Source organism: Lissotriton helveticus, chromosome 2_2, assembly GCF_964261635.1.
Source record: "Lissotriton helveticus chromosome 2_2, aLisHel1.1, whole genome shotgun sequence".
Taxonomy (NCBI): Eukaryota; Metazoa; Chordata; class Amphibia; order Caudata; family Salamandridae; genus Lissotriton; species Lissotriton helveticus.
The window spans coordinates 42,706,578-42,730,869 of NC_136060.1; the positions used below are offsets into that span (position 1 = coordinate 42,706,578).

The window sequence follows — 24,292 nt, forward strand, 5'->3', positions numbered from 1 at the left end:
GGGTTTCTCCAGCCTTTATTACAATCTTTAAAGTGCCTCTCGTGCTGTGTTTGTCTCCAGTCAGTCTTTGCATATCTTCACCCATGGAGCTTGGATGCAGTGCACAGAGCTGAGTGTTTGCTCATACAGAGAAAAAACGAATAGGCCAGTCGTGGCTGCTACCTGGAAGCAGCAGTGGCGTGCATGGGGGAAGGGACGGCGGGGATCGGGTAAAAAAAAAAACCACTTACCTCCCAGCCGTCTGGCCACCACTCTTCCATCCTCTTTCTGGCTTCTTGGGACAGACAGTAAGCACCAGGGCTCCTATGCTCCCCACAGCCAATCACAACACTGCAATGGAGCATTGTGATTGGTCTGCGCGCCGTGGCACATCGGTCAGTCAAGGGCTGGAAAGGAGGGTATGTTCTCCACCCAGGCTGTAATGCAGCCTTCATGGAGAACAGGAAAAGTGTGCATGACTGTTTAGGGCTGCCCGAGAGGGCCGGCCAAACAAACATTGCGCACTTAGTCGTGTTCTACCATGCCTCTCCTGCTCTGCAGCCCCGCCCAGCCCTCTCACACAAGCTGCCACAGAAGGAGGACAAAATAAAATGATAATAACATTACATTATTATCATTTTATTTTTTCCTTTCTTTTGCTGTGTCAAGGCAGTGGGGCGATGATCCTCCGCCTCAGCGGAGGAGCCGCCCCAGGCATTGACAAAGGCAGTAGGACCTGTTGGCTTTGCCAATGTTGTTTTTACCAATGCTGTATGGCAACCAAAATCTCTGCAGCAGGGCTAAAGAGTAAACAAAAAAGAGCCTACTAAGTGTCCATCTACCTCATGTTGTAGGCACGTCCAGCATGCATGTGTGTGCCTACTAAATGACGTGGGTGGAGTTTTATCTCTCTATTAACAGATTCGGTTTGGATCGGTAAATAAAAAAAGCAACATGAAAGTGTTTTTTTATTTTTAGAGGTGGTCTGGGGAAAGCAACATGAGGTCACTTTTGGGAAGCAGCACGGAGTGAGTGGATGGGGAAGGAAGCAATATAGGAGAGGCAAAGCCACTTGGAGTCAGTAATAATACTAAGGGTAGGGGGAAGCAACACAGAGTGTACGGATGAGGGAAGCAATAGAAAAGGCAGGGGGAGCAACACGAGCAAGGGAGAAACGTGGAGCTCAGTGGGACAGAAGCACGAGGACGAGAGAGAGAAACAGAGCTGCTGAGGGGAAGCATATTATCGAGGAAAAAAAAACATGGGGCGAGAAGCACATGAGGGCCAAGGGCAAGCTCAACGCTGAGGGAGCAGGAGAGAAGTACGCTGGTGAGGGAGAGCAAAATTAAGCATGATGGAGGGAGGTGGCGAAGTGAGCTAAAGGACTATGATGGATTCAACCCAGATCTGTGACTGGGGGTGAGTGTCTGAAAAGTTTCTGTGCTCTGTCCATCATCTTCTTGTATTTGGCTTGTTTGCCCTAAGCTGGCAGGGTATGCCCAAACATGGGTCTCTTGCTCACTATGCCACTGGATTCAAGCTAACCTGGCTGATGAGGGATGTCACCCTGAAACCGGTCCCAGGATTCTTGATTCCGGTTCAGGGAAGGCCTTGCTCGGAAGTTCGGGCAGGACTGTTCCCATGAGGTACAGGGTCAAGACAGATTTGCATATAGCTGGGTCTGAACTGAGGTGGCGAAATGAGCTAAAGAACCATGATGGATTCAACCCAGATCTGTGACTGGGCGTGAGTGTCTGAAAGGTTTCAGCTCTCTTTCCATCATCTCCTTGTGTTTGGAGGGAGGAAGACCAGCACACAAGGGAAACAGCTGGAAGACACATGCGTGGACTACTTCTCCTAAAAGAAAAATAGCGCTTCAGAAGTGAGCATTGGAAGTATTGGGGAAAATGGCAAGATGGCCACTGGGAAGGAGCCCCACAACAGAGCTCCCGGGCACTAGGATCACCAACTAGGTGGAAATCCCTGCTTGCTCCCCCTGCACACCTCTTTTGCAGTTCCCCACTGGATTTGGCAAATAGAGGTTTGAAGCCAGATACAGCGCTGCAGCCATCAGTGAGAATTTCATAAAGAAACTGGACGAAGGATCGGAGCACCGCAATTCAAAACCGAAAGTCCCTGGGTCCTGGACACTAGGATCACAGGCACAGGGTGGAAATCCCTGCTCGTCCCCCCTCCACGCCACGTCTGTCGTTCCCTCACCAGATCACTCAAGATGTGGGAATAAAGCAACACCCACTGCTGCTGTCATCTGCTAAAGATCACGGGGAAAAGGGACGAAGGAGCGAAGACCCGGAACGAAACTGAAAGTTCCTGGGTCTCGCAGGCTCCCACCACCCTGCACAGCGACCGTGGGCCCGTGGCTGTTTCAGAGTATCCGAAGGAAGAAGGAAGAAAGTAACAGAATTGGAGACCGTTAGAGTGCTCTGATCCCAGCAGCCCCTGCTGACGAAGGATTGCAGCCCCGCAGTAAAAGGAGCGCAGCTCCCGTCCCCTACTGTTGCTCTACAGGGGGAAGAAAACAGAATATCACCCAAGCACTCACCTCATGTCGAACCCCTAATGTGGCAACCCGTAACTGGACTGGAGCAGCGGAAGAAAGAAACGTCTCCAAGCCCCCAGGCCAGCTCAGACTCTCGCAGCCCCCGGATGCCTGACTCCAAGATGGCCGTCCCGTCCAGCAACTAACAACTGGACCTATTACACTGCTGAGTCACCAAGTGAGTACCTGCGGTAAAGCACTCAGACAGCCGAGCATCAAGTCCTAGTGAGGCACGGCCCCCCCTGCAAACTAAATCCCGAGTCTGCAAACTAAGCCCCGAGCTGGCAACACCCCCTTACCACTCGCCTGTGCCTGTCCCTAAGATGGCCGCCATGCCCACAAATCGGCAGAATAATAACTCAAACAACCCCAAACGTATAACCAAACAGCGCCAGGTGTATGTTCGGAAAAGTAGAACATCCCCCTACCTTGGCAATGCTAATTAAAATGTGTATTCAGTAAATTTCTGTAAAATCTGGCATTCCTCAACAGAGTAGTTAAGGGCTCTGGGATTCCTTGCTGAAACTGGGACATTTGGGTATTTTTCTCTGTGACCCCGCGGAGGAGCCAAAGAAGAAAACCTTTACAATGCAATTCCAGGAGCACATTTGTGATGCAGCATCTAATCTCAAGTCTGCATTCGAGCAGTAGCCACTGGCGACACCTGAGATTGTGTGATAGTGGTGACTGCCTGGAGAAGACCCATAAGAGCTTCCTCATCTGCCCCATCCTCTGTTCTCATGACACACAAGATATGAAAAAACAAGTTACCGACCCTCTGTAATGCATCTTTCTGAAGAATACTCTATTTAACTGCTGGTTCCTCACATTAACTTACTTCCTAGGTGCCAGACTGGATCCTGATACTTCATCTAGGAATACTCCCATGCACCACTAGGTGCTATGTTTTGTTGATTTGTAGAGTGCACTAGCACCCAGGAAGGTTATCCTGGCCTTGAGCAGGTGTGAATCTAGACGCTCATAGGGCCTAGGGAGTACTACTTGAAAATCCAGATCTTCTGCTTCTTGTGGAATTCAAGAAGTAAGGGGAAGGCTCTTACGCTTTTTGCCACTGTGCACTGGCTCTGTGCTGCCCGTAAGTGATAAAGTAGAGCTGCCTAGAAGAGCCACCACTGCATGCAGACATCAATTTCTGCTCATCTCTTTCCGAGCCATCAGACGCGGAGCGTGGACAATTGTTGACACCAAATTACAGCCTAACTGCGCCATCAATATGCGGACAGACTGACGACCGGCCCTTGATGCAGCGTGACCATCCCTCGCTAAAACCTGTGACTAACCTCTCCTCTCCCGAGGTGTAGAGCACTCCGGTGCCACTCACATTCAATGCTCTCCGCCATGGCAACCTACACGGTCCCCCCCTCTTCGAACGATGTAACTCCGCACGGCCTGTACTCCCTCACAATCAGTTTCCAGCTTGACCTCTCACCCAAAGCGAAGAAGAACTGTAAGCAGAAACTGATCACACAGTGTCCCGAATCACTTTTCGCCAACATCTACCACTGCTCTTCCAAAGGAAAGGTAAAAATGGCCCTTATCTTCCACACTGAGAGACAAGAAGTATGGAAATCCATCCTCAGATCGCAGCTCAACATTTCAAAAAACCACCAACACTTCACATTGCTGCAAATTGACAATTTCACGCCCATACCGCTCAAGGCGTACTGGAAATACCACAGTGACCATCTACACCAACGGCACAGTCCTGATACAAGCCACCAACGACAATCTAGAGTCCTTTGATGCCCTTTTCCCCTCTCTCCGAAATACACCCTCACACGAACCCCTCTCCCTCCGTCCCCTACTCCCCCCCTGGAAGAACCGGACCCGCCATCAGAACCCTCCCTCCACTCCGGTACTCCCTAGCAACCACGCACGTCCTCCGAACCCTCCCTCCACTCCAGTACTCCCTAGCAACCACACACGCCCAACACTACGCAGCATCCCCCCTACCACCCTCAGGGAGAACATGTTCCCCCCCACTGCCCCATCCGGTACTCCCTAGTAACCTCGCACGGCCTCCTCCATGCGACACCCCCCTCACCTCCCCCAGGGAGAACTGGACCCCCCTGGCGGCTCTCTCTACCACCCGGCACTTACCGCTCCAACACTCCTTAACAACCTCACTCGCCCCTGCCACATGACATCCCCCTCACCACCCCCAGAAAGAAAACAGCACCCCCCCTTCTTCCCACCTTAGGCTCCTACTCGCATTCGCCACCTACCGGCTCTCACCCCCACCCGCCACCTGCCCACCACCCACCCTAATCCACTACAAACAACCTGAACACCAATCTCCCCAAACCCACAGGCAGTAAAGCACCAACACCCCAGCAAGACCCCTCACAGCACGACATCCTCCCTCACCCCCATAGAGAACAGGACCCCCAACCCCCTACCTACGGCTCTCATCCCCATGCGCCACCTGCCTGCACCCACACCCACCAGCCACCTGCCCTCTACTCACCCCAACCCACTCTGAACTACCTGAACACCCACCTCCCCAAACCCACAGGCATCATAGAACCAACGCCCCAGCAAGATCCCCACCAACCTGCACTCACGGCCCCGCCACGACCCCACACCAACAGCACACCCAAAACAAGGCGGCCCAATTCCTTGAGATTCTCTCCCTCCAGACCTGACACGAACAACACAGCCACCACTAAGCTACCCAACACCCGGGGACTCGCCCCCTCTAGGCCCAACACTCTCGCTCAGGACCAGCCCCGATACCTCAACGGCTTAAAGACTGAGCAGCGACTCTCCAGGCTGGAAACCCAGATAGCAACTATAATCCGTGGCTTTAGTGATATCCTAGCCAACCTCGCGATGCCCCAGCAGCCTCAGGACACCCACTCCTCCACCACCCATACACAACAAAGACCGTCCATAGTTCCTCCGCATAGATGGCTAGCTAACCACATCCCCTTTCTGGCACAGAGACCCAAAAGAACTAGAGACGCCATGTCTGAGAGTGATGCGGCGGACCTCGCCTCCTCGTACGACAATCCTTTAGCTGTCACCCTCCAATCCAGACCGCCGACCACCCTCACTAGCTTCCCCACAGCCCTCCTAACGAAGAAACCCAAAGCAGAGACGACCCCCACAAACTGCATGCTCATAAACTGCACATCAGCCACCAAACATGCCACTGAATTAGCAGAATCCATCCTCACTCAAGACATAGACATAGCATTCATCACCGAAACCTGGGTTAACGACTCCTCCACACCACTCCTGGACACTCTCGCCCCCCCGGCTTTATAATCACCAACAAAGACAGAAAAGACCAAAGAGGAGGAGGCATAGCAATCATCCACAGAGGCAATATTTCCATGTCAGAATCTGACTCCTTCAACTACAACACCTTTGAGTGCCTAACCGTCCAACTCAGCACGAGCAACAACAAAACACTAACCTGCCACCTTAACTACCACCCCCAGGCAACTTCACCACTTTCACTGAACACCTGTCTGACCTGATTGCCCACAGCTCACTACGAGATGCAAATAACCTAATTCTGGCAGACCTCAACCAACACTGGAATGAAGATCACAACCGGCTAATCCAAAACCTGAGCGAGTTGCTACACAACAACAACCTTACGCAACACTGCATAGAAAAAACGCACAACAAAGGAGCAATCCTAGATGCCATTATCGCCAAACGTGACACAGTGACGTTAAATCACACCATGCCCATGGACTGGTCTGACCACCACTTAATCCTCTTCCACTTCACTCAGCCAGACACTCTACAACCCCCCACCCAAGAAGAGCCCAAATGGACTATAACCCTCACCCAGATCAACATGATTGAACTGGAAGAATAAGTCCACTCCCTCCTCACCATATTCACGGAGGATCTATCTACGACAGAACTCACCGACCATCACAACACATCCCTGAAATCCATTCTAGACCAGATAGGTCCTCTGAAACTAAAAAAAAGTCAGGAACATCCAATCCAGATCCTTGTCTAATACAGACATCAACAACGAAAGGAGACAACTCAGAGCCACAGAAAGACTTCGGAGAAACAACCCCTCCACAAGCCTACTCGAACAACTCAAAGCAGCTCGAAGAAATTACAAAAAACACATCTGTAATGAAAAATCTTACTTTTTCTGCTCCGCCATGGACAATGCAAAAAACAAGCCCAGTGAACTGTTCAAAATCATCAAGCAACAAACCACCAAGACCCCCGTATCCAAGATTGAGCTCTCACTAGACATCACCACCAACCCCGCCTGCGAAAGCCTGCTCCCAGTCCCAACGAAAAGCACATGCCTGCACCACACAATAACATGGAAGTCCTTCAATCCCATCACGGAAGCCGAGATTATCAAGCTAATCTCCACATCGTAACCCGCTTCACACGCCCTTGACCCCATACCCACCCAACTGACCAAAAAACTCAAACTCACTATAGCCCTGTTCTGGTGCAGAATCATCTACAGCGCCCTGAGAACCGGCATCAGGATGCTCAGAGGAGGGTGGGTAGCACAGGTGTGCCATAAGACATTAAGGAATCAAACCATTTCCCCAAAGACACAGAATGAGAAAAACCCTTTGGTACATCAAGCCCATATTTGGCTATTTTATTAGGGTGGTGCTTGCCCTTCTGAACAAATCCATCAATATCATAATATTTTGTGTAGTTATTGATCAGATCACATACGTCAATCAATGTTTATAACATTTATAAAGTGCTACTGTCACACAACAGGTCGCCCTGGCATTGAAAATGATGCAACTAAAGTGTACAGTTGAAATGATACCAAAGTATTTCCTTTAAATTCTTTATTATCTATATTGCTCAGCACGATTTCATCTACAAATTGATCTCTAGACAGCATGGTACCAAAAGACATGCAGCATAAAGGAACTAAAAAAGCACTGGGGAGTGGAATCAGGCTGCCTCTCCTGCGTTTTTGGCATTCTTGGGACTAGACGGCATTGGCGCTTATCATGGACTCTTTTTAGAAGCCTAACTGGGAGCCAGTTTGATTTCCCACGCCAAGTGATATTTATGGATACTGCTGTTTTCTGACTCTTGAGTGTTGGTTTCCTGAGGGGCACCGCATTTAGATACCGACTACGAGACAACATTCAGACCTTATTTTCCTAACTGAAGTTTGTGGAAATACCCCAGGTTTAATACAGTTGATACATATTTGATACTCTAAGATCCTTACGGATGCATATATGTCTTTACTACACATGCGATACATCGCATGCCCTTACAGCATGGTCGTTACATCAACTGCTTTGTTACATCGCAAACCTTTACATCTCAATATGTCGCTGTAGGGGGCGCGCTGGACTTGGGAATGGTATAATTTACTATTCCTACTCCAGTTTGTGCAACAGCAGGGAAGGTGTTGGATTGTAAATCCAACACCTTCTGCCCCCTACAGCGACTCGTTCTAACGGATTGCAATGTAATGGTTCGTGATGTAATAACACGGTCGTTGTAACAACCTCATTGTAATGGCATGCAATGTATCGCATGCGATGTAAACTCTGTTTCCCCTTACGGATGATTCCAGTGTGACAGAGTTTTGAAAATACCTACATTACATTGATTGCATTTCTACTTAACTGCCTTGAAAAAGTCAAGATTGATGAACCACATGTTGGCTGAATTCTTTCTTAAGGCTGTGCTTGTTTCCGAAATAAACCAAATTAAAAAAAAACTGTGTTCATCGTGGAAACGGATTCATATCTGAACTTATCGATGTCATTGGAGTGGAAAGGAAAAAAGTTGTTTTTCAGTAACTGAATTTCATAATTCAGGATTTTGGAATGTACTGATAAGTGGATGAGAAGGATACAGTGTATCGTGTTCTATGAACCACTATCCACTACTGTGTTGTCACTTTCTTGGAGAGTGCTTTTTAGGTCTCGCCCTGGAATTAGCATCCAAAGGATGCTTCCAGGGTTGGAGACGTATAGTTAGCTGTCTTGAGGGAAGGACGGACGAGAAGGTGCACGAGCGCAGTCCAGGCTGGATTGGTGTGCGCGAACGCGCACGTTCCGTCCTGCGCCGCCCTCCCATACTCCCAGCCTACCGCGCATGCATGCATGCACACAGACAGACACAGACACACACACACACACACACACACGCGCGCGCACTCGCACTTACACTTACGCAGGCACCCAGACAGGCAACCCCCTCCTCCTCCTCCCCCACAGTCACACACGCATACACACAGACTCCAAGACACACGCACGCTCACACACATACACAGGCCGCCGCCGCGCGCGCGCCCACACATGCCCCCCTCCCGCCCTCGCAGGCCAGCCACAAAGCGAAGCCCCACTCACCGGCAGCAGGACTCTTCCTCCATTCTTCGGCACCGGGGCGCAGGGTAGGCTCCTGCCTGCTCCGGTGCTGCAACCAATCGCGGCTCTTCCGGCTCTTCCGTGGGAGGCGGGGTAGGCTCCCGCCCTCCTACTTCCTGTTTCCTGTTGTCGCGCCGGCCTGCCTGACTTCCTGGTCGCAGGCCGGCAGAGTAACGAGGATGTTTTGCGGTATTTATTTTTTATTTAATTATCCATTTTTTTATATAGCGCGGAAGTTACTTACATAAGGTAATAGTGACAATTGGGAGCAAACAAATGTGCAGTTCGTAAAAAGAGAGTTGGGGAAAACCGTTAATACCAGTGACAGAAAGAACGTGTACATTTATATCTAGGTAGATAACAATAACGTGAGTTGGGGCAACTGACAATATGACGTGTTTATGTCTGTATTAAGATATATGGATTGGGAGTGTCAACTATACAAAGGATTGATTTTAGAGTATGGCGCACCAGGTAGAAAATGCGCAGTCGGAATATTATAAGATGGGTGAAACCGTTAATGGGATTTATATGGACGGGAACATGCATGCATGTGCTTTAAATACCGCATTACAATAAGTGAAAGTAGGGGAACCGTAAGGATGTAACTTCTGATCCTTTCCAGATACAAAGGAATGTTTGCTTTTGCTAAAATCTGCAAATTGTAGAGCAAGTGATAAATTATGTGGCAAGTGATAAATTATGTGTCATGAATTATGTGGCAAGTGATACATTATGTGGCAAGCGATGAATTATGTGGCAAGTGATACATTATGTGGCAAGCGATGAATTATGTGGCAAGTGATAAATTATTTTGCTAGTGATAAATTATGTGGCAAGTGATAAATTATGTGTCATGAATTATGTGGCAAGTGATACATTATGTGGCAAGCGATGAATTATGTGGCAAGTGATACATTATGTGGCAAGCGATGAATTATGTGGCAAGTGATATATTATGTGGCAAGTGATAAATTATGTGTCATGAATTATGTGGCAAGTGATAAATTATGTGGCAAGCGATGAATTATGTGGCAAGTGATACATTATTTGGCAAGTGATTAATTATGTGGAGGGGAGGGGCTATAATCATGCAGAAGACGCCGCAGCTGCCAAATTGCAGTGCTTGTGGTGTGTATTTTCTGTATCTGTTTATTATTCAGTTACGAAGAGGAGGTGGCGCCATTTCGGAAACTTGTCAGTGGACAACCTCGAACATTTCTTATGTGGGTGGACATGTGGCCTCCAGAGCTGCACTCTGATCTCAATGCTGCTCCATTTTGCTGCTGCATAAGTCATAGGTGGGCTGCATCATTATATGTCAATATGCAACATATTTTATATGTCCCTTTTTATAAAAACAAAACGTAACTACTGCAAAAAAAAATAGCCAATGCCATTTACAATACTAAAAGCTCAAACTTTGCCTAATGCGAGACCTATTGCATTGCAAATGCTTGTTTAGTTCCTTTATCCTGCATGTAGAACACATGAACTCAGTTAATGTGTAAGTGCAACCTTGGTTAGTAGGTTGCTGGAACTGTAGTAGCACCTCCGTTTTCTTGTTTGCATTGAGCATATTTGTGTTATGATTCTCATGTTTTAAGCATAGCTCTAATTACTGTAATATTACAAGGTGCGATAAATCCCCTTTTTTGGGCCACTCCCACCCTAATCTTGTATGTAGTACCGAAAGACCTACAACCATAATTATCGCAGGAATTTTTGGGGAAATATCGTTTGTCCCAGTAATGGTGATTTTATTTTCGCACAACTGCTCATTAGTAGGCAATGGACCAGAATCTGCCTCCCGTCATAACATTGTCCACATTATCATGTAATTACCCAAATATGATTATATTGAGTGAAAAAAACGCTGATAAAAAATATGTTTTCTCTCCTAGACTATTCTCAGCACTTCCAAACATATGGATAAATCAGTTCTCTACAAATTTCTTCACCCATGGCTTGGCACGGGATTGTTGACAAGGTACAACATAAACGCCGTTTAAACAGTCTCTGTCACTATTAAATGTACTTTTTTGATGAATTGCAACAATGTTCCAATATTACAGCTTTTTACAGTTTCAAAATGAAACAGTTAAAATATAAGCTGATTAAAAAATATTCTCTAGGGTTCTAATATGCTTTCTTTGGCAGACGTTTGAAATGCATAAATTCAAATGTACATTACGCATAATTCACAAGTGTGAAAAGATATGTAGTATTGGTGCGAGAGCTACATCGGTTTCCATGATGTATGCATATATTACATGAACATATACTTTTGCTTGATTCGGTAAAGTGTGAGAGCAGTGGCCAGGTAACGTAATACAAATTTAGAGACCACTCACAGGATTATAAAATGTTGGCATTTCATGCGAGTATGCCTGTATTTTCTACACTTTTTGAAGCAACTAAAATACACTCTAACCTTTCAGGTGTACGTAAGTGTGGGGAGGGAAAGTGCAACAGTCAGTCCAGTTTTTAACTAAGTGTAGTATTAAAGGTGCACTGCATACGTAGATTAATCTAGCATGAACAAAAGTAAAAGAAAAATGTCAAATGTCATAATTGCCCTAATCCTAACAGATAAATAAGTGATAAATGCATTGCATAACTTTACACACTTAAGGGTCTATTCAGACATCACCTTGACCCAGGCCTTATCTATACCACTATTCCGCCAAGTTTCCATCACAGTTTGATAGTGGTGTTCGCCTGAATTTCATCAGCAGCTGGGCCTTGCTGCAAGAATATCGGACAGTAGTTGACATCAGCATGATGGTGCAAGCATTGCCATTCCGATGTCACTGTTCTGTTCTGTACCTGGGAATCGCACCCAAGCAGCCTTGCATGCTCCTGTGGCCAGGAGAATTCCTAGGGACCTGAGCACTGGAGAGAGGGGTGTAGAGTGCTATGTCACCTAAGAATTACTGGGCTCCATCTCACTGAATCCTTCTGTTCAGCTGGGCCTTGTTAAAATTCTGTCCCTGACTTGTATGGTAGTCAGGTGGTCGGAGGCTGAAAAACATGTATTTTAAGCTCGATTTAAAAGGGACTGTGACAATTGTAAAAGGCAGGGGCGGTTCCTCCATTAAAGCGAAGGAGAGTAGGATAAGATAGGATAGGATATGTGTTTGTATAGCGCTCGAATGCCGGAGCGTCTTGACGCTGGTGTGTATGGAAGTGGTACAGTCTATGTTACAGGAGCTAGATCGAGATCGAAGTAAACAGCCAAGTTTTCAGATCTTTCCTGAAAGATTGTCGATTTAACTGGAATCTCATGGCTGTTGGCATTTTGTTCCATAACTTTGCTGCACAGTTTGAAAAAGTTCTTCCACCCCATCTTACTCGCCTAATCCTATCAATCTGGAGAAGGCCCAGATTATTGGACCTTAGAGCGTGAGCGGGGGTATAGGGCATAAACATTTTTTGGATATCCTTAGCCCCTCCCCCGTACAATGCTTTATGAACCAGGCATAAAGCCTTGAATTCCACACGCTGCTGTACGGGGAGCCAGTGCAGTGCTCTGATTCCTGCCGAGGTTGATTGACCTCTAGGTATATTCAAAAGCCGCCGTGCAGCAGCATTCACCAATTGCTCACCCCATTGCTTTCTCTCAGCGTGAGAAGCAGAAACATAAATTGGTAATACCATTTTATGTTTCTGCTTCTCGCATTGCGAGAAAACAGAAGGGTTTGGTTGCACGGGGCTGCTCTGCGAGTAGGACTGGGCAGGGGAGAAGTGGCGTGTCCTCTCCTGAGTGTGCATTACTGGTTTGGTTGACCCTTTGGGGCCGACTAAACCAGTCATGCGCACTCTGGTCTGCTTCATGCAGGCTGCAATGCAGCCTACATGGAGATCATGCCCGGTCCATTTGCCCCTGGCTAGGCCGCGTCCCTGTCAGTCACAATGCTGCTTGCAGCATCGTGATTGGCTTAGGGGTGGGACCCTGTCTGCATGCCTCCTGCTCCTTCCGGAGTCAGGAGAGCATGGACAAAGACGACACCGGACCCGGCCGGCTGAAAGGTAAGTTTAATTTTTTTTATTATTAAATTAACCACATGCCAGTGACTCCCCAGCCCCCGTGAAACCCTGCCCCGCAACATCCCTGCCCCCAGTGCCCCCTCAGTGACCCTCTCACCTCCCCCACCCGCAGGTTATGTCGGCCGTGACTGGTAAAAGGCATAAACTACAGAAAGGTTCAAATATAACATTCACATTGTGTAGTTTACACAAGTAAAGCTATACCATTGTGAATCAATATATTAGACCAATGGTTGTTCCATCTGACCCGGCACTTCAAAAACAGTCTAAAGGTCAATTTCGTTCTGCTAACGAATGCTTCTATCACCATTTTCTACTCTTACAGGCAGAGAGAGAGGGGAGGTTGGGGGACAGGTGGATACTAGAAAATAACATTGGACATGAACAATGGGTATATCTGACTTAAGGTAAGTTAGGTAGTACTGGAGAATACAATTTTGCCTAAAACATCGTTGGAATGGGACTATTTTCAAGTTCCTGGTGGAGCAGTGATCAAACAGGTCACTGACCCACGACCCCAACAGCTGCCAGAGAGGGCAAGAAATTTATTTTAACATTGGGGTAGCAAGAAAATCCCAGAGGTTGGTAACCATTTGACAGATGTGCTTCCACCAAATAGCACTGATTAGGCATATATTGTCTAACTTGGCGGTGGAACAAGAGGTATGGCATGTTGTACTGGTAGGGAGGAGACCCCCTTCCCTGTGCTTCGTGGACCTCGGGGAATCGCCCATCTGGGCAAGTCTGCATGTCTTGGTAGGAAGGAGATTTGTCTGGCTTCTCTGAGCCCATTATTGGGATGCAGAGGAGTTTTGATAGCACCCTCCTGGTGCTCTGATTTATCATACACTGTTAAGGATCCTCTGCCCACATCTGACTCGGGTGTTGATTGTGGCTGCTTAATTTGGAGTTCAGTGGAGTGGAGAGGATTGGAGGCCGGATGGAAGTGGTGCCCCAGCCACCATGGGTGGACATAGGTTCTCTCCAATCCATTTCCTAAATCAGTATAAATGAGTGGCCTTAGTAGTAGAAGGATAATTCTCCTAAAGTCCAAATATTTTCTTTTTCAATTTAAAGAATAATATTCTAAGTACAGAATGTTATGTTATGTTATGTTATAAATTTATACAGCGCACGATTACCTAGAGGTGTCTTGGCGCTAGCAGAACGGGAAACCAGGCAGAAAGGATTAATCAGTGAATAGCCAGGTTTTAATAGCTTTCCTGAATAGTGTCAGGGAGGGGAGACTTCTGATGCCTGAGATCACAATGAGCAAAAGTGATACTCTCCCGAGAGTTTTTAAGTCCCATTGGGAAAGCAGAAGATTTATGGTGGGTGCTACCACGCTTTGGAACTCCCTCCCATTCAGCATCAGAAGTCCAATTGTGTCTAGGCCTTTACCCAGGATATGGGTGCAGCTTTCATCTATATTTGGTAGAGATTGATTTAATCTTGGCTTGGCTATTAGATTTCTTTGCAAAGATCAGCACACCTATTGCACTCAGGTACTTCTCATATTTATTCATGTTCTCCGGTATTTTCATCAGTAGCACAAACTGATATATTTACATCCACCAATATACCAGCATAGGCACCTCTAACATGATGTAATATTCAACCCATATGGTTTGATGTCATTACACCGCAAAATTGATCTCAGCGATCATCCCCGCATCAGTTCCATATGCTATGTTATGTTAAAGATATTTATAGAGCGCATGGCTACCCGAAGGCGTCCTAGCAGTAGCTGAGATACCGGGCAGGTCACACCAGCTTAGTAGGTGGGGTTTTGAAAAATACAGGTTTCAGAAGTTTACGGAAGGAAAGGAGGTTGGGTCCTGAACGTGAATGGGGGGCAGAGAGTTCCAGATCTTAGCAGAAGTGTAATAGAAAGACCGGCCACCACTTCTCCTCCTATTGATTTTGGGAACTGAGGCTAGGAAGAGACTGGATGATCGGAGGCATCTGTTAGGACGATAAAGGAAATGATGGTCCGTAGGATGGGGGGCCTTTACTCCAGAAAGAATTGTAAGCACTACATAGGGACTTGAATTTTATTCTTTCCACAACCGGTAGCCAGTGCAGGGTTTTCAGAGCTGGTCTTGCGGAATGGCTGTTGGGAATCTTAAGAAGCAAGCGTGCTGCACATTTCTGAATAACTTGAAGTTTGTTTGTGGTCGCCTCTGGATCTCCTAGAGCATTTCCATAGTCGATGCGGGAGAGTATCAAGGCCTGGACCATTAGTCTCCTTGCTGAGAAGGGAAGGAGTAGGAGGACTTTATGGAGCATCTGTAGGATGCCATAATAGGATGCAGCCAGTTTCATTGCCTGATGATCAAAAGTGAGGGACCGATCTAGCCACATACCAAGACTTTTGATTTTGTTTTTAGATGTTGGTGGGAAGGCAAGAAAATCTTGGCCATGCTGCAGCAGCAGCAGCATGAGCTCCATTTTTTCTCCATTCAATTTAATAAAGGAGCATTCCATACATTTGGCAACACTTTCCACGCATGGGGCCTAGGCAGGGCGAGGTGTTTCCTAAGAATGTACAGTCCTAAAGCACAAAGAGACAACTATTAGAGTTTCCATTTAAGCCGACCCTCCAGGATATTGCAGCATAGATTTTCAAATTTAGCGGCACAACAATGGCAATTTAGCGGCATAAACATTGAAATTTTGCAGCATTATTGCAGCACTTTATTTTACTTGTTATCATTCCTTGCTTGAAAAACTTTATTTCGGCAAACAGCCATAAAAGTGTTGTTTGAGATTACAGAGTAAAATGATCTAAATACAAATAAGATAAATAATTGCATTCTTTTGCAGTGTATAAAATACATCATAAATCCCATGTTAATAAACAAATAAAACAGGCAATCCCTCCTTGACCTTTAGGTTAAAATACAAATACAATGAATTAATCATCTATAAATTCTATCAAATTTATATACAGATAAAAGCAAATCACAGAAAGTCCCATCCTTACTATGGACACACAAAAGGAAAACCAATCTAAGTTTGGTCGCTGGGCAAGACACATTGGTTAGCTAGGAGCTTATCAGAGGCCCTTTTTTAAGAATAACACTGCGAGTGCACCACATAGAGAACAAAAATCGAGATACAGAAAAAAACAATCTGTATTTGTGTATCAGATTTGTGAACCCTCAACACTTCACTACAATGGCCAGATCCCAGATTTATTATAAGTTGTTTTAACTTTCGGGATCTTTGGCGTTTATATATTTGACAAAAGAATAGCACATGTAGGTCCGTTTCTACTTCCTTATTACATGCAGGGCAATTCTCTGATTCGGAGCTTGCCCTTTTCTTTGTGAATGAACGTAGTGGCAGTACCCTATGTCTGAACTGTAGATAAAGTTTCTTTGCCAAAAACGGCTGTATATTATCTTGTACCAGTTCTATGGAGTAAACATCCTTCAATAATAGAAATTCAGATGTTAATCGGCCCAAGGAGATGCTTGTGTGAAGGCCCGTAAGCTTAGAATCTCTGAAACACCCAGCCAGATCCTTCTTGGTTATCACCATGGAGCTTACTTCAGGGTTGCTCCAAAGAGTGGACCTACCGAGTGCCTCGCACACGGTTTTCATGTGTTTGAACCAGGCAAGTTTCTGAACACTCGGGAGCCCCATTATTTCTGTGAGCTCCTCCCTGTAATGCACTAGCTCTGCGGAGCTCCACAAACACCGCCAATACAATAATGATCGTAAGGAAGCTTCCTCTGCGATCGGTCTAACACCAAGGTCCATACGCAGAGGAACTAAAGGGGTACTAGATGGAAGCACCAACAGTTGTCTAATGAAACTGTTTCCGATAGACATTAACCTGTTTAATACACAATGGGCCCAAATTTCTTCCCCATATAAAGAGGCACTTCTTGCCTGTACTTTATATAGCTCTAATGCAGGGCTCACAGCTCGATTTGCGGCGCTCCTGTAAAATGTTTGGATGCCTCCTGCTACCTGGGAGAGTTTCAGGCTAGCTTTATTAATCTGGGAACCCCAATCCATTCCCTCAGTTAGTGTAATGCCTGGATAATCAAAGATGTTGACCTTTTCTAGTGGCTGCCCATCTAAACTCGGATTTGGGCGGATGGTATTGCCAGTGTTAAAGGACATATATTTGGTATTTTGCAAATTAATTTCCAAGCCCTGGTGCTTGCTGAAGGCACTAGAGATGTCCAACGACCTTTCAACGTTCGTCTAAGAGCTAAATCACTATCCAAAAGTCTGATGCTGAATGGAAAGGCATTACACTAGATGCTCTGCTGGTAACCAATGAAGGGCCCGCGAGCCTTTGAGGCAGGGCCATATTTATGCAGCTTGCAGGTGGCCTCAGGGCTAGGTTCTGGATACTCTACAGAGAAGCAGATAACAGGATAGACCCAAATAGAGATTAAAACACTAAAAACAAAGGCAGGGCAGACACTATGATGGAATGTGTGGCACAAAACGAAGGATCTTCCTAAGAATGTACAGTCCTAAAGCACAAAGAGACAACTGTTAGAGTTTCTATTTAAACCGATCCCCCAGGATATTGCAGCATAGATTTTCAAATTTAGCGGCACAAAAATTGCAATTTAGCAGCATAAACATTGAAATTTTGCAGCATTATTGCAGCACTTTATTTTACTTGTTATCATTCCTTTTCAGCCTTAAATCAATGCAAACTGATTTAGCAGAGTATTTAACTTTGAAATAGGCATTATAAACTGTCTGAGAGAGATGTTATGCTATATTCTCCTTTATATTACCATTCTGGAGCATAGGTTAAGCCAAGCACAATAGCACAGGGAGACCTCCGAGACCCCACTGAACATGGAGACCTCCGAGACACCCCTGGCAATGGAGACGTCCTCTCCTCACCCTCTCTTCTGACAACTGACCCCTGTCCCCTTTCACCAGAGCTAGGCAGGTCAGGACGCGGTGACAGTGCCATGCGGACACACTCATCCCAGCTTTCCACCCTCCTAACAGGAGGGAATATTAACAAGGGACCGGACCGCAGGAAATGTGTGTGCGTACAGCAAATAGGAACTCCCCATATTTTTTTGCTATCTGCCCGGAGGCCATTTTTAGTAGCTGCCTCTCCCTTCACTAACTTCACTTTCAACCTGCAACAACTCATCTGCCAGGAGCGGCCTTTTTTTTTTTAATAAAAAGAATGGGAACTTCTTTGATCAAATTAATACAGCTTACGAACGTCGTTCTCCCGTCACTCTACCCACTTAGACCTCTGATTCAGTCCCTTTCTTTTTGCTTCCTTTTGCTTCCCTTCCTTAATTTCCTAGATCCGTCCGCCATGTTGCGCTACCTGCACCTTTAACATTTGTAACTCAGCACACGGCCTACACAACTTTGTGCTAAAAAAATCTTTTTTTTTTTAAGTGTTTATTTTGTACGTAGCTATTATGTGTAGCAGAGCAAGTAGCCGCTCTTCACCGGTGTCACATCCATCCTCTAGACGTGCGCGTTTTTCATTCATTACCTCCCGCATTCAGCTCCTAAATCCTCTGAAGCAAGCAACATTAAAAGTTTGCTCCTGTGGCTTGCCCCACCTTCAGCGACTCTCAAGACTGCGCCGTACAACACTAAAGTCGAGTTTCCTAAAAAAAAAAAAGCGCTAATCCACACACTAGAAATTTATGAGACGTGCTTTTTCGACCACATTTCAAAGTCTTAATAAAAGTGTGTAGTAACTCAGAGGCACAAAGGTTAAGTAACTTGTTATGTTTATTTAAGGCTCCCGCCAGCACGACACAGCAGTGACAGATCACAGTAAAATATGGCCGTCCTCCAGCCCACCAACTGTCAAAACACATTACGTAGGCAGTAGGCACGAGACAAGTGTCTCGCGCATTGCACACAGTTAGCGCGAGGCAAGCTGGCTCACTACAAAGTGGTACATGTTACATCTTATTAATTTCTGGCTCACATCTTTAAGAAAAATACCCATTACGTCTGCTCACTTTCATTGCGACACTGCGCTTGTTTAGTGCATATTTATTGCTCACAGTAAATTCAGGGTCACAGTCTGAATTGCGTGAATACATACTGACCTTTTCTAACATACTGCTTCGAGCGCCTGCCTGTCATACTGAATGGCTCCATCAATGTGAAACAAGTTAGAGAAAATGCCAGAGAAAGACGACATTTCCAACAAAATGTTTCTTTCCTATTTTTAATCCATTTAATGTGGGAGCGAATGAAGGAGAGGGAGAGCCGCATTCTGAATTCACGGTTTTCCTTCAGCAAGCTTGGAGAAGGGAGGACATGGGGCTCCACAGACCACTGACTCCCGCCCCCTATCACCAGACCTGGCAAGTCACGACTCGGTGACAGCGCCATGCGGACACACTCATCCCAGCTCTCCACCTCCTACCAGGAAGGAATATTAACCCCTGCGATGCTCATGACGGAACGGTTCCGTCATGAGCATCGGCCGCGCTGTGCTCATGACGGAACCGTTCCGTCATGACCACACCCGCGATTGGAATGTTCAGCACCGGGGGAGAATCGGCGCCGCTGGCAAGGTGTTAACAAGGGACCGGACTGCAGGAATACATGTGCGCGTACAGCATTTTTCACGGCCATAATAGGAAATATTGCGGTAATCGCGCTCCTCCGCCGATTTCGCAGTAATTTCGTGAATCGCGAAATGCTGGAAGGTCTGTTTAAAGAGGAATCAATATAGACTGTTCTCACCTTAGCTTTTAGAGCTGCAACATGCAGCATACCCAGTTTAGAGGGCATTATCCCATTGTGTAGTTGTTGGCTAGAAGCAGGAGTTCTGGCTAAGCTGCATTCAAACTTTTAAACAGTTATATTTCACCCCCTGCTGAACAGTGGTTAGGCAGTCTTGTAGCCTGGCTGCAGAGTCTATGGCTAGCATGATAATGACCTGAGTATCATACATAATGCATTTGAGAACAAGGAGGTTGTTGCACATGCATGCATGAAACTAGTTTCCAATTGGATAAGTATATGGGTAAATCTGTAAATGATTATATATATTTATTACCTACTGGCAGTCATCAGTAGGTAGTTATAGATAGGACTAGCTTCCAAAGATGGAATGTGTTTTGTTTTATATGAAACAATCAGAGAGAGAGAGGGTGTAAGGCACTCTTGTTCCCCCGGGTTACGTATGCAAAACAAAAGAAAAGTGTCATATGCAAAAGTGTCTATGTAGAGACACAGCGGCAAAGACTGTGAAAAGGACTATAGAAAGATACCCTCTTATTGACACATTGGAAACCTTGAAGGGTTTTATAGGAAGCCCTCACTCACCAACCTAGTTGGTGACATGCTTCATCATCGGACCCACCAGGAGAAGCCGAGTGCCTCCCTGGTGTGCTACAACGCCAGATTACTGCGGAGCTGGATTTTGTGACAGTGGTGTGAAAAGTTATGTTAAAAAAGTCTAAAGCTGTATCAATCACCATGATTTATTTACTGGTCAGTTTAGACATGGTTAAAAAAGAGTATGTGTGGAATAACTACCACTAATTATGATGGAAAAGCTGTTTTATGTGTAAAAAGGTGCAAAACAGAACACAAACCACGGGGTCCGGAGCAGGAGAAGCTAGGTGCCAAGAGGGTGCTAGGCGTTGCGGGCGGTGTGCCATTTTCGCCTCCACCCCCCTCTCGAGACCCATGGGGCGTGGATCTTTTACTACACAAACTACACAAGTTCCTCTGAGTGGAGGTAAATCCCACAACTTGTGGTTTGTGTTCTGTTTTGCACCTTTTTACACATAAAACAGCTTTTAACTTTCACGTCCTTTGGTTAGGGTGGGCCTTAGCGCGCCCATACCACCAAGGTACACGCTACACGGTCCTGACGAATGCCCACGTAATCCTTACACTTAGAAAGGGCAGAAACATGTTGACCCCACTTTAAGTGGAAACTCCCATCATAATTAGTGGTAGTTATTCCACACATACTCTTTTTTAACCATGTCTAAACTGACCAGTAAATAAATCATTGTGATTGGTACAGCTTTAGACTTTTTTAACATCACTTTTCACACCACTGTCACAAAATCCAGCTCCGCAGTAATCTGGCGTTGTAGCACACCAGGGAGGCACTCGGCTTCTCCTGGTGGGCCCGATGATGAAGCATGTCACCAACCAGGTTGGTGAGTGAGGGCTTCCTATAAAACCCTTCAAGGTTTCCAATGTGTCAATAAGAGGGTATCTTTCTATAGTCCTTTTCACAGTCTTTGCCGCTGTGTCTCTACATAGACACTTTTGCATGACACATGTTTTTTGTTTTGCCAATAACTTCGGCCCCGTTTGACAAATCTTAGCGAAAATTTCAAAACTAGGTTGCTACTCACTTCAGCTGCAGTCTTGAAAGTTTCAGGGTTTTCCGTCAAGTGGGGCCTGAGAAAAAAGGGGCCCAAAACGCATTTTCCCCATGCAATTTCCCAATTGATATTCTAAACACAGCTACAGCCCGAACAGCTAAACGGAATTACAACACATTTGGCAGAAAAGCAGGTGTTGGTCCAGAAAGCGACCTTTTTGTGAATTGGTGTAAATCCATTCAGTAGTTTGGGAGATATTAAAGAAAAAACAAATTTGTATATTTATGGACTCGAAGGCTTCGCAAACCCTCTCGATCTCGTGCTGAGATCTGATTGGCTGCCAACACTTCAACCAGGAAGTGTTGCCTGCCATCTTGGGACTCTGCTTTCATTTAAGTCCCGCAAAAATGTTCTTAAAAAAGGAAAAGGGGGGCAGAGTAGGAATATCCTTAGCTCTGGTCATGGAGTTCCAGAGGGACCCGACAGGGCCTAAAAGCACTTAAAAAAAACAATTTGCTGCGAAAACGCAACATATCCGTGAATCTGTGACATAAATGTAAAAAAAACAACTACGGCCTCCCGTCTTATTTTTTTAATACAGCACCCAGGTGAGCTAGGTCCCGGGGGGCATTTTAAAAAAAAAAAGGAGGGCAGAGCATGAGGTACCCCCTCCTGAGACTCATTGAGCCCGAGGACCATCACCTCCCTGGGGCTAAAGAAAGATTAAGGCGGGGCGCTCAGACCCTTCTGAGCCCCGTGGACCACCACCTCCCCGGGGCTAAATAACACCCACAAGTAAGTCCCCTACAGCGGGATTGCCGAGACCTCACAGGAGGCCCCTCCCTCTTTATTATCCACTCTGCAAAGGGACCTCCTGGCCCACTACTGGTTGGGAGATGAAGTCACTTTGACTGCTCAGCGTTGTTGGAGGCCAAGAGCCCCTATTGTTGCCACAAGTAAGTCCCCCAAAGCGAGTTTGCCCAGATCTCGTTGGAGGTCCACCCCTTTCTCAACCACTCTGCAAAGGATCCTCCTGGCGCATTACTGGTTGGAGGTAATGTCCCCTTGGCTGCTGAGGGTCATTGGGACCCAAGAACCCTTGTTGTTGCTGCTAGTAATTCCCCCACAGCTGAATTTCTGAGACCTTGTTGGAGGCCCTGCCCCTTTCTCAACCACTCTGCAAAGGGGGCTCTTGGCACAGTATTGAGTGAGGAATGAAGTCCCTTTGGCTGCTGAGGCTCATTGTGGGCCCAGAACCCCTATTGTTGCCACAAGTAAGTCTCCGACAGTGGGATTGCTGAGGCCTTGTCAGAGGCCTTCTGGCACTCTACTGGTTGGAGGATAAAGTCCCCTTGGCAGCTGAGGGTCGTTAGAGGCCAAGAACCTCTATTGTTGCTACAAGAAAGTCCCCCACAGCGGGATCCCTCAGACCTCACCACCCCCTTTCTCAACCACTCCTGAAAGGGACCTCTTGGCGCACTGCTGGTTGGATCTAAGAGTGAGCGCGCCCACCCTGATCAGCGACTTACACTCCCACTCACACACCCACTCACAGACCCATTTAGACACTTAAATAACCACTAACAGCCCCACTTATACTCTCTCACACCGACTTACAAACCTACTCAGACACTCATACCCCACTGAGACACTCATGCACTCACTCACACACTTAGTGTTGAAGGCTAGTGGTTACAGTTAGGGAATAACATTTAAATAAAACCTTATAAATTCACTTAAAATCAAAGGTTACATGGGCTTTATAGTTAGAAAATATAATTTTCAAAACTGTAGAAAGTCACTGAAAAAAAAGTTTAAAGGGACATTATACTTAGGCTCTGATTTCCCTCATACAAAACCAGTGAAATTCAGCAGTTATAGTTAGCTGAGCTAACTATAATTTACGCCCCCAATGCACTGCTTATGACCTCACATATTACGTCACTCATGACATGGTCAATGACATCACTCATGACATCTCAAATGACATCACTCATGACATCATTCACAGAACCACTCACACACACACACAGTGACACCCCTAGACAACCTCTCATACACCCACACAACTACTTATATTCCCACTCACAGACCCATATAAGTAATTACACAACCACTCACTTATCCACAGAGCCCCTCACATCTAACTCACTCACTCATAGAGCATGGTCATAAAACCAGTCACTCACCCATACAGCCACTCAAACAGCCACACACTCACCCATACAGCTACTGACACACCCAGTTATTAACCTATACACACCAACTCACTCACCATAAAGCCTCTCTATAGAACCACTCACTCACCCATACCACCACTCTCTCTCTCTCTAACACACCCACTTAACCACTTACATACCCATTCACACATCCATACAACCACTCACACAGCCACTCACTCACCCATACAGCCAATCCCACAGGCACTCATTCTTCCATTCAGCCACTTACACCCCAACACACTTAACCAAACACTCACTCATACAGCCACTCACTCATCCATACAGCCACCTACAAACCTGTCACTCGCTCATACAGCCATTCAGACACCCACTCATTCACCCATTCAGTCACTGACACACCCACTCACCCACCCATACAGCCACCCACACAGCCACTCACTCACCCACCCAAACAGCCACTGACACACCTACTTACTCACCAATACGCCACTCAGGCTGCCATTAAGTCACCCACACAGCTACTCAGACACCCACTTTTACACCCATACAACTACTCACACATACCCACTCACATACCTGTGCAGTCACTTAAACACCCACTCACACACAGATAAACACAGTCACAGAGCGACTCACATAAACTATGTTAAAAAAAGGAATCACTCATTAATTGTGCACACAGTTTACTAATTTAACTTTTGCGGTACGTTAGTAAATACATTAAACACACAAAAACGTTTAGAAAACACTCACAATCACTGGATGATGATATCAGTGATGTAATTTGAGATATCATGAGTGATGTCACTGATCTTT

General features: G+C 46.2%; 1 protein-coding gene across 3 annotated transcripts in view; it reads left to right on the top strand.

The window, feature by feature from the left end:
• LOC144821266 (cytochrome P450 4V2-like) overlaps positions 1-24,292 on the top strand; it is a 301,369-nt gene that overhangs the window by 189,405 nt on the left and 87,672 nt on the right. For all 3 annotated transcript variants that reach the window (XM_078678090.1, XM_078678091.1, XM_078678092.1), the window contains one exon: positions 10,818-10,903. In XM_078678090.1, the coding sequence (XP_078534216.1) occupies positions 10,818-10,903 (86 nt within the window). The remainder of the gene's footprint in view (positions 1-10,817; positions 10,904-24,292) is intronic.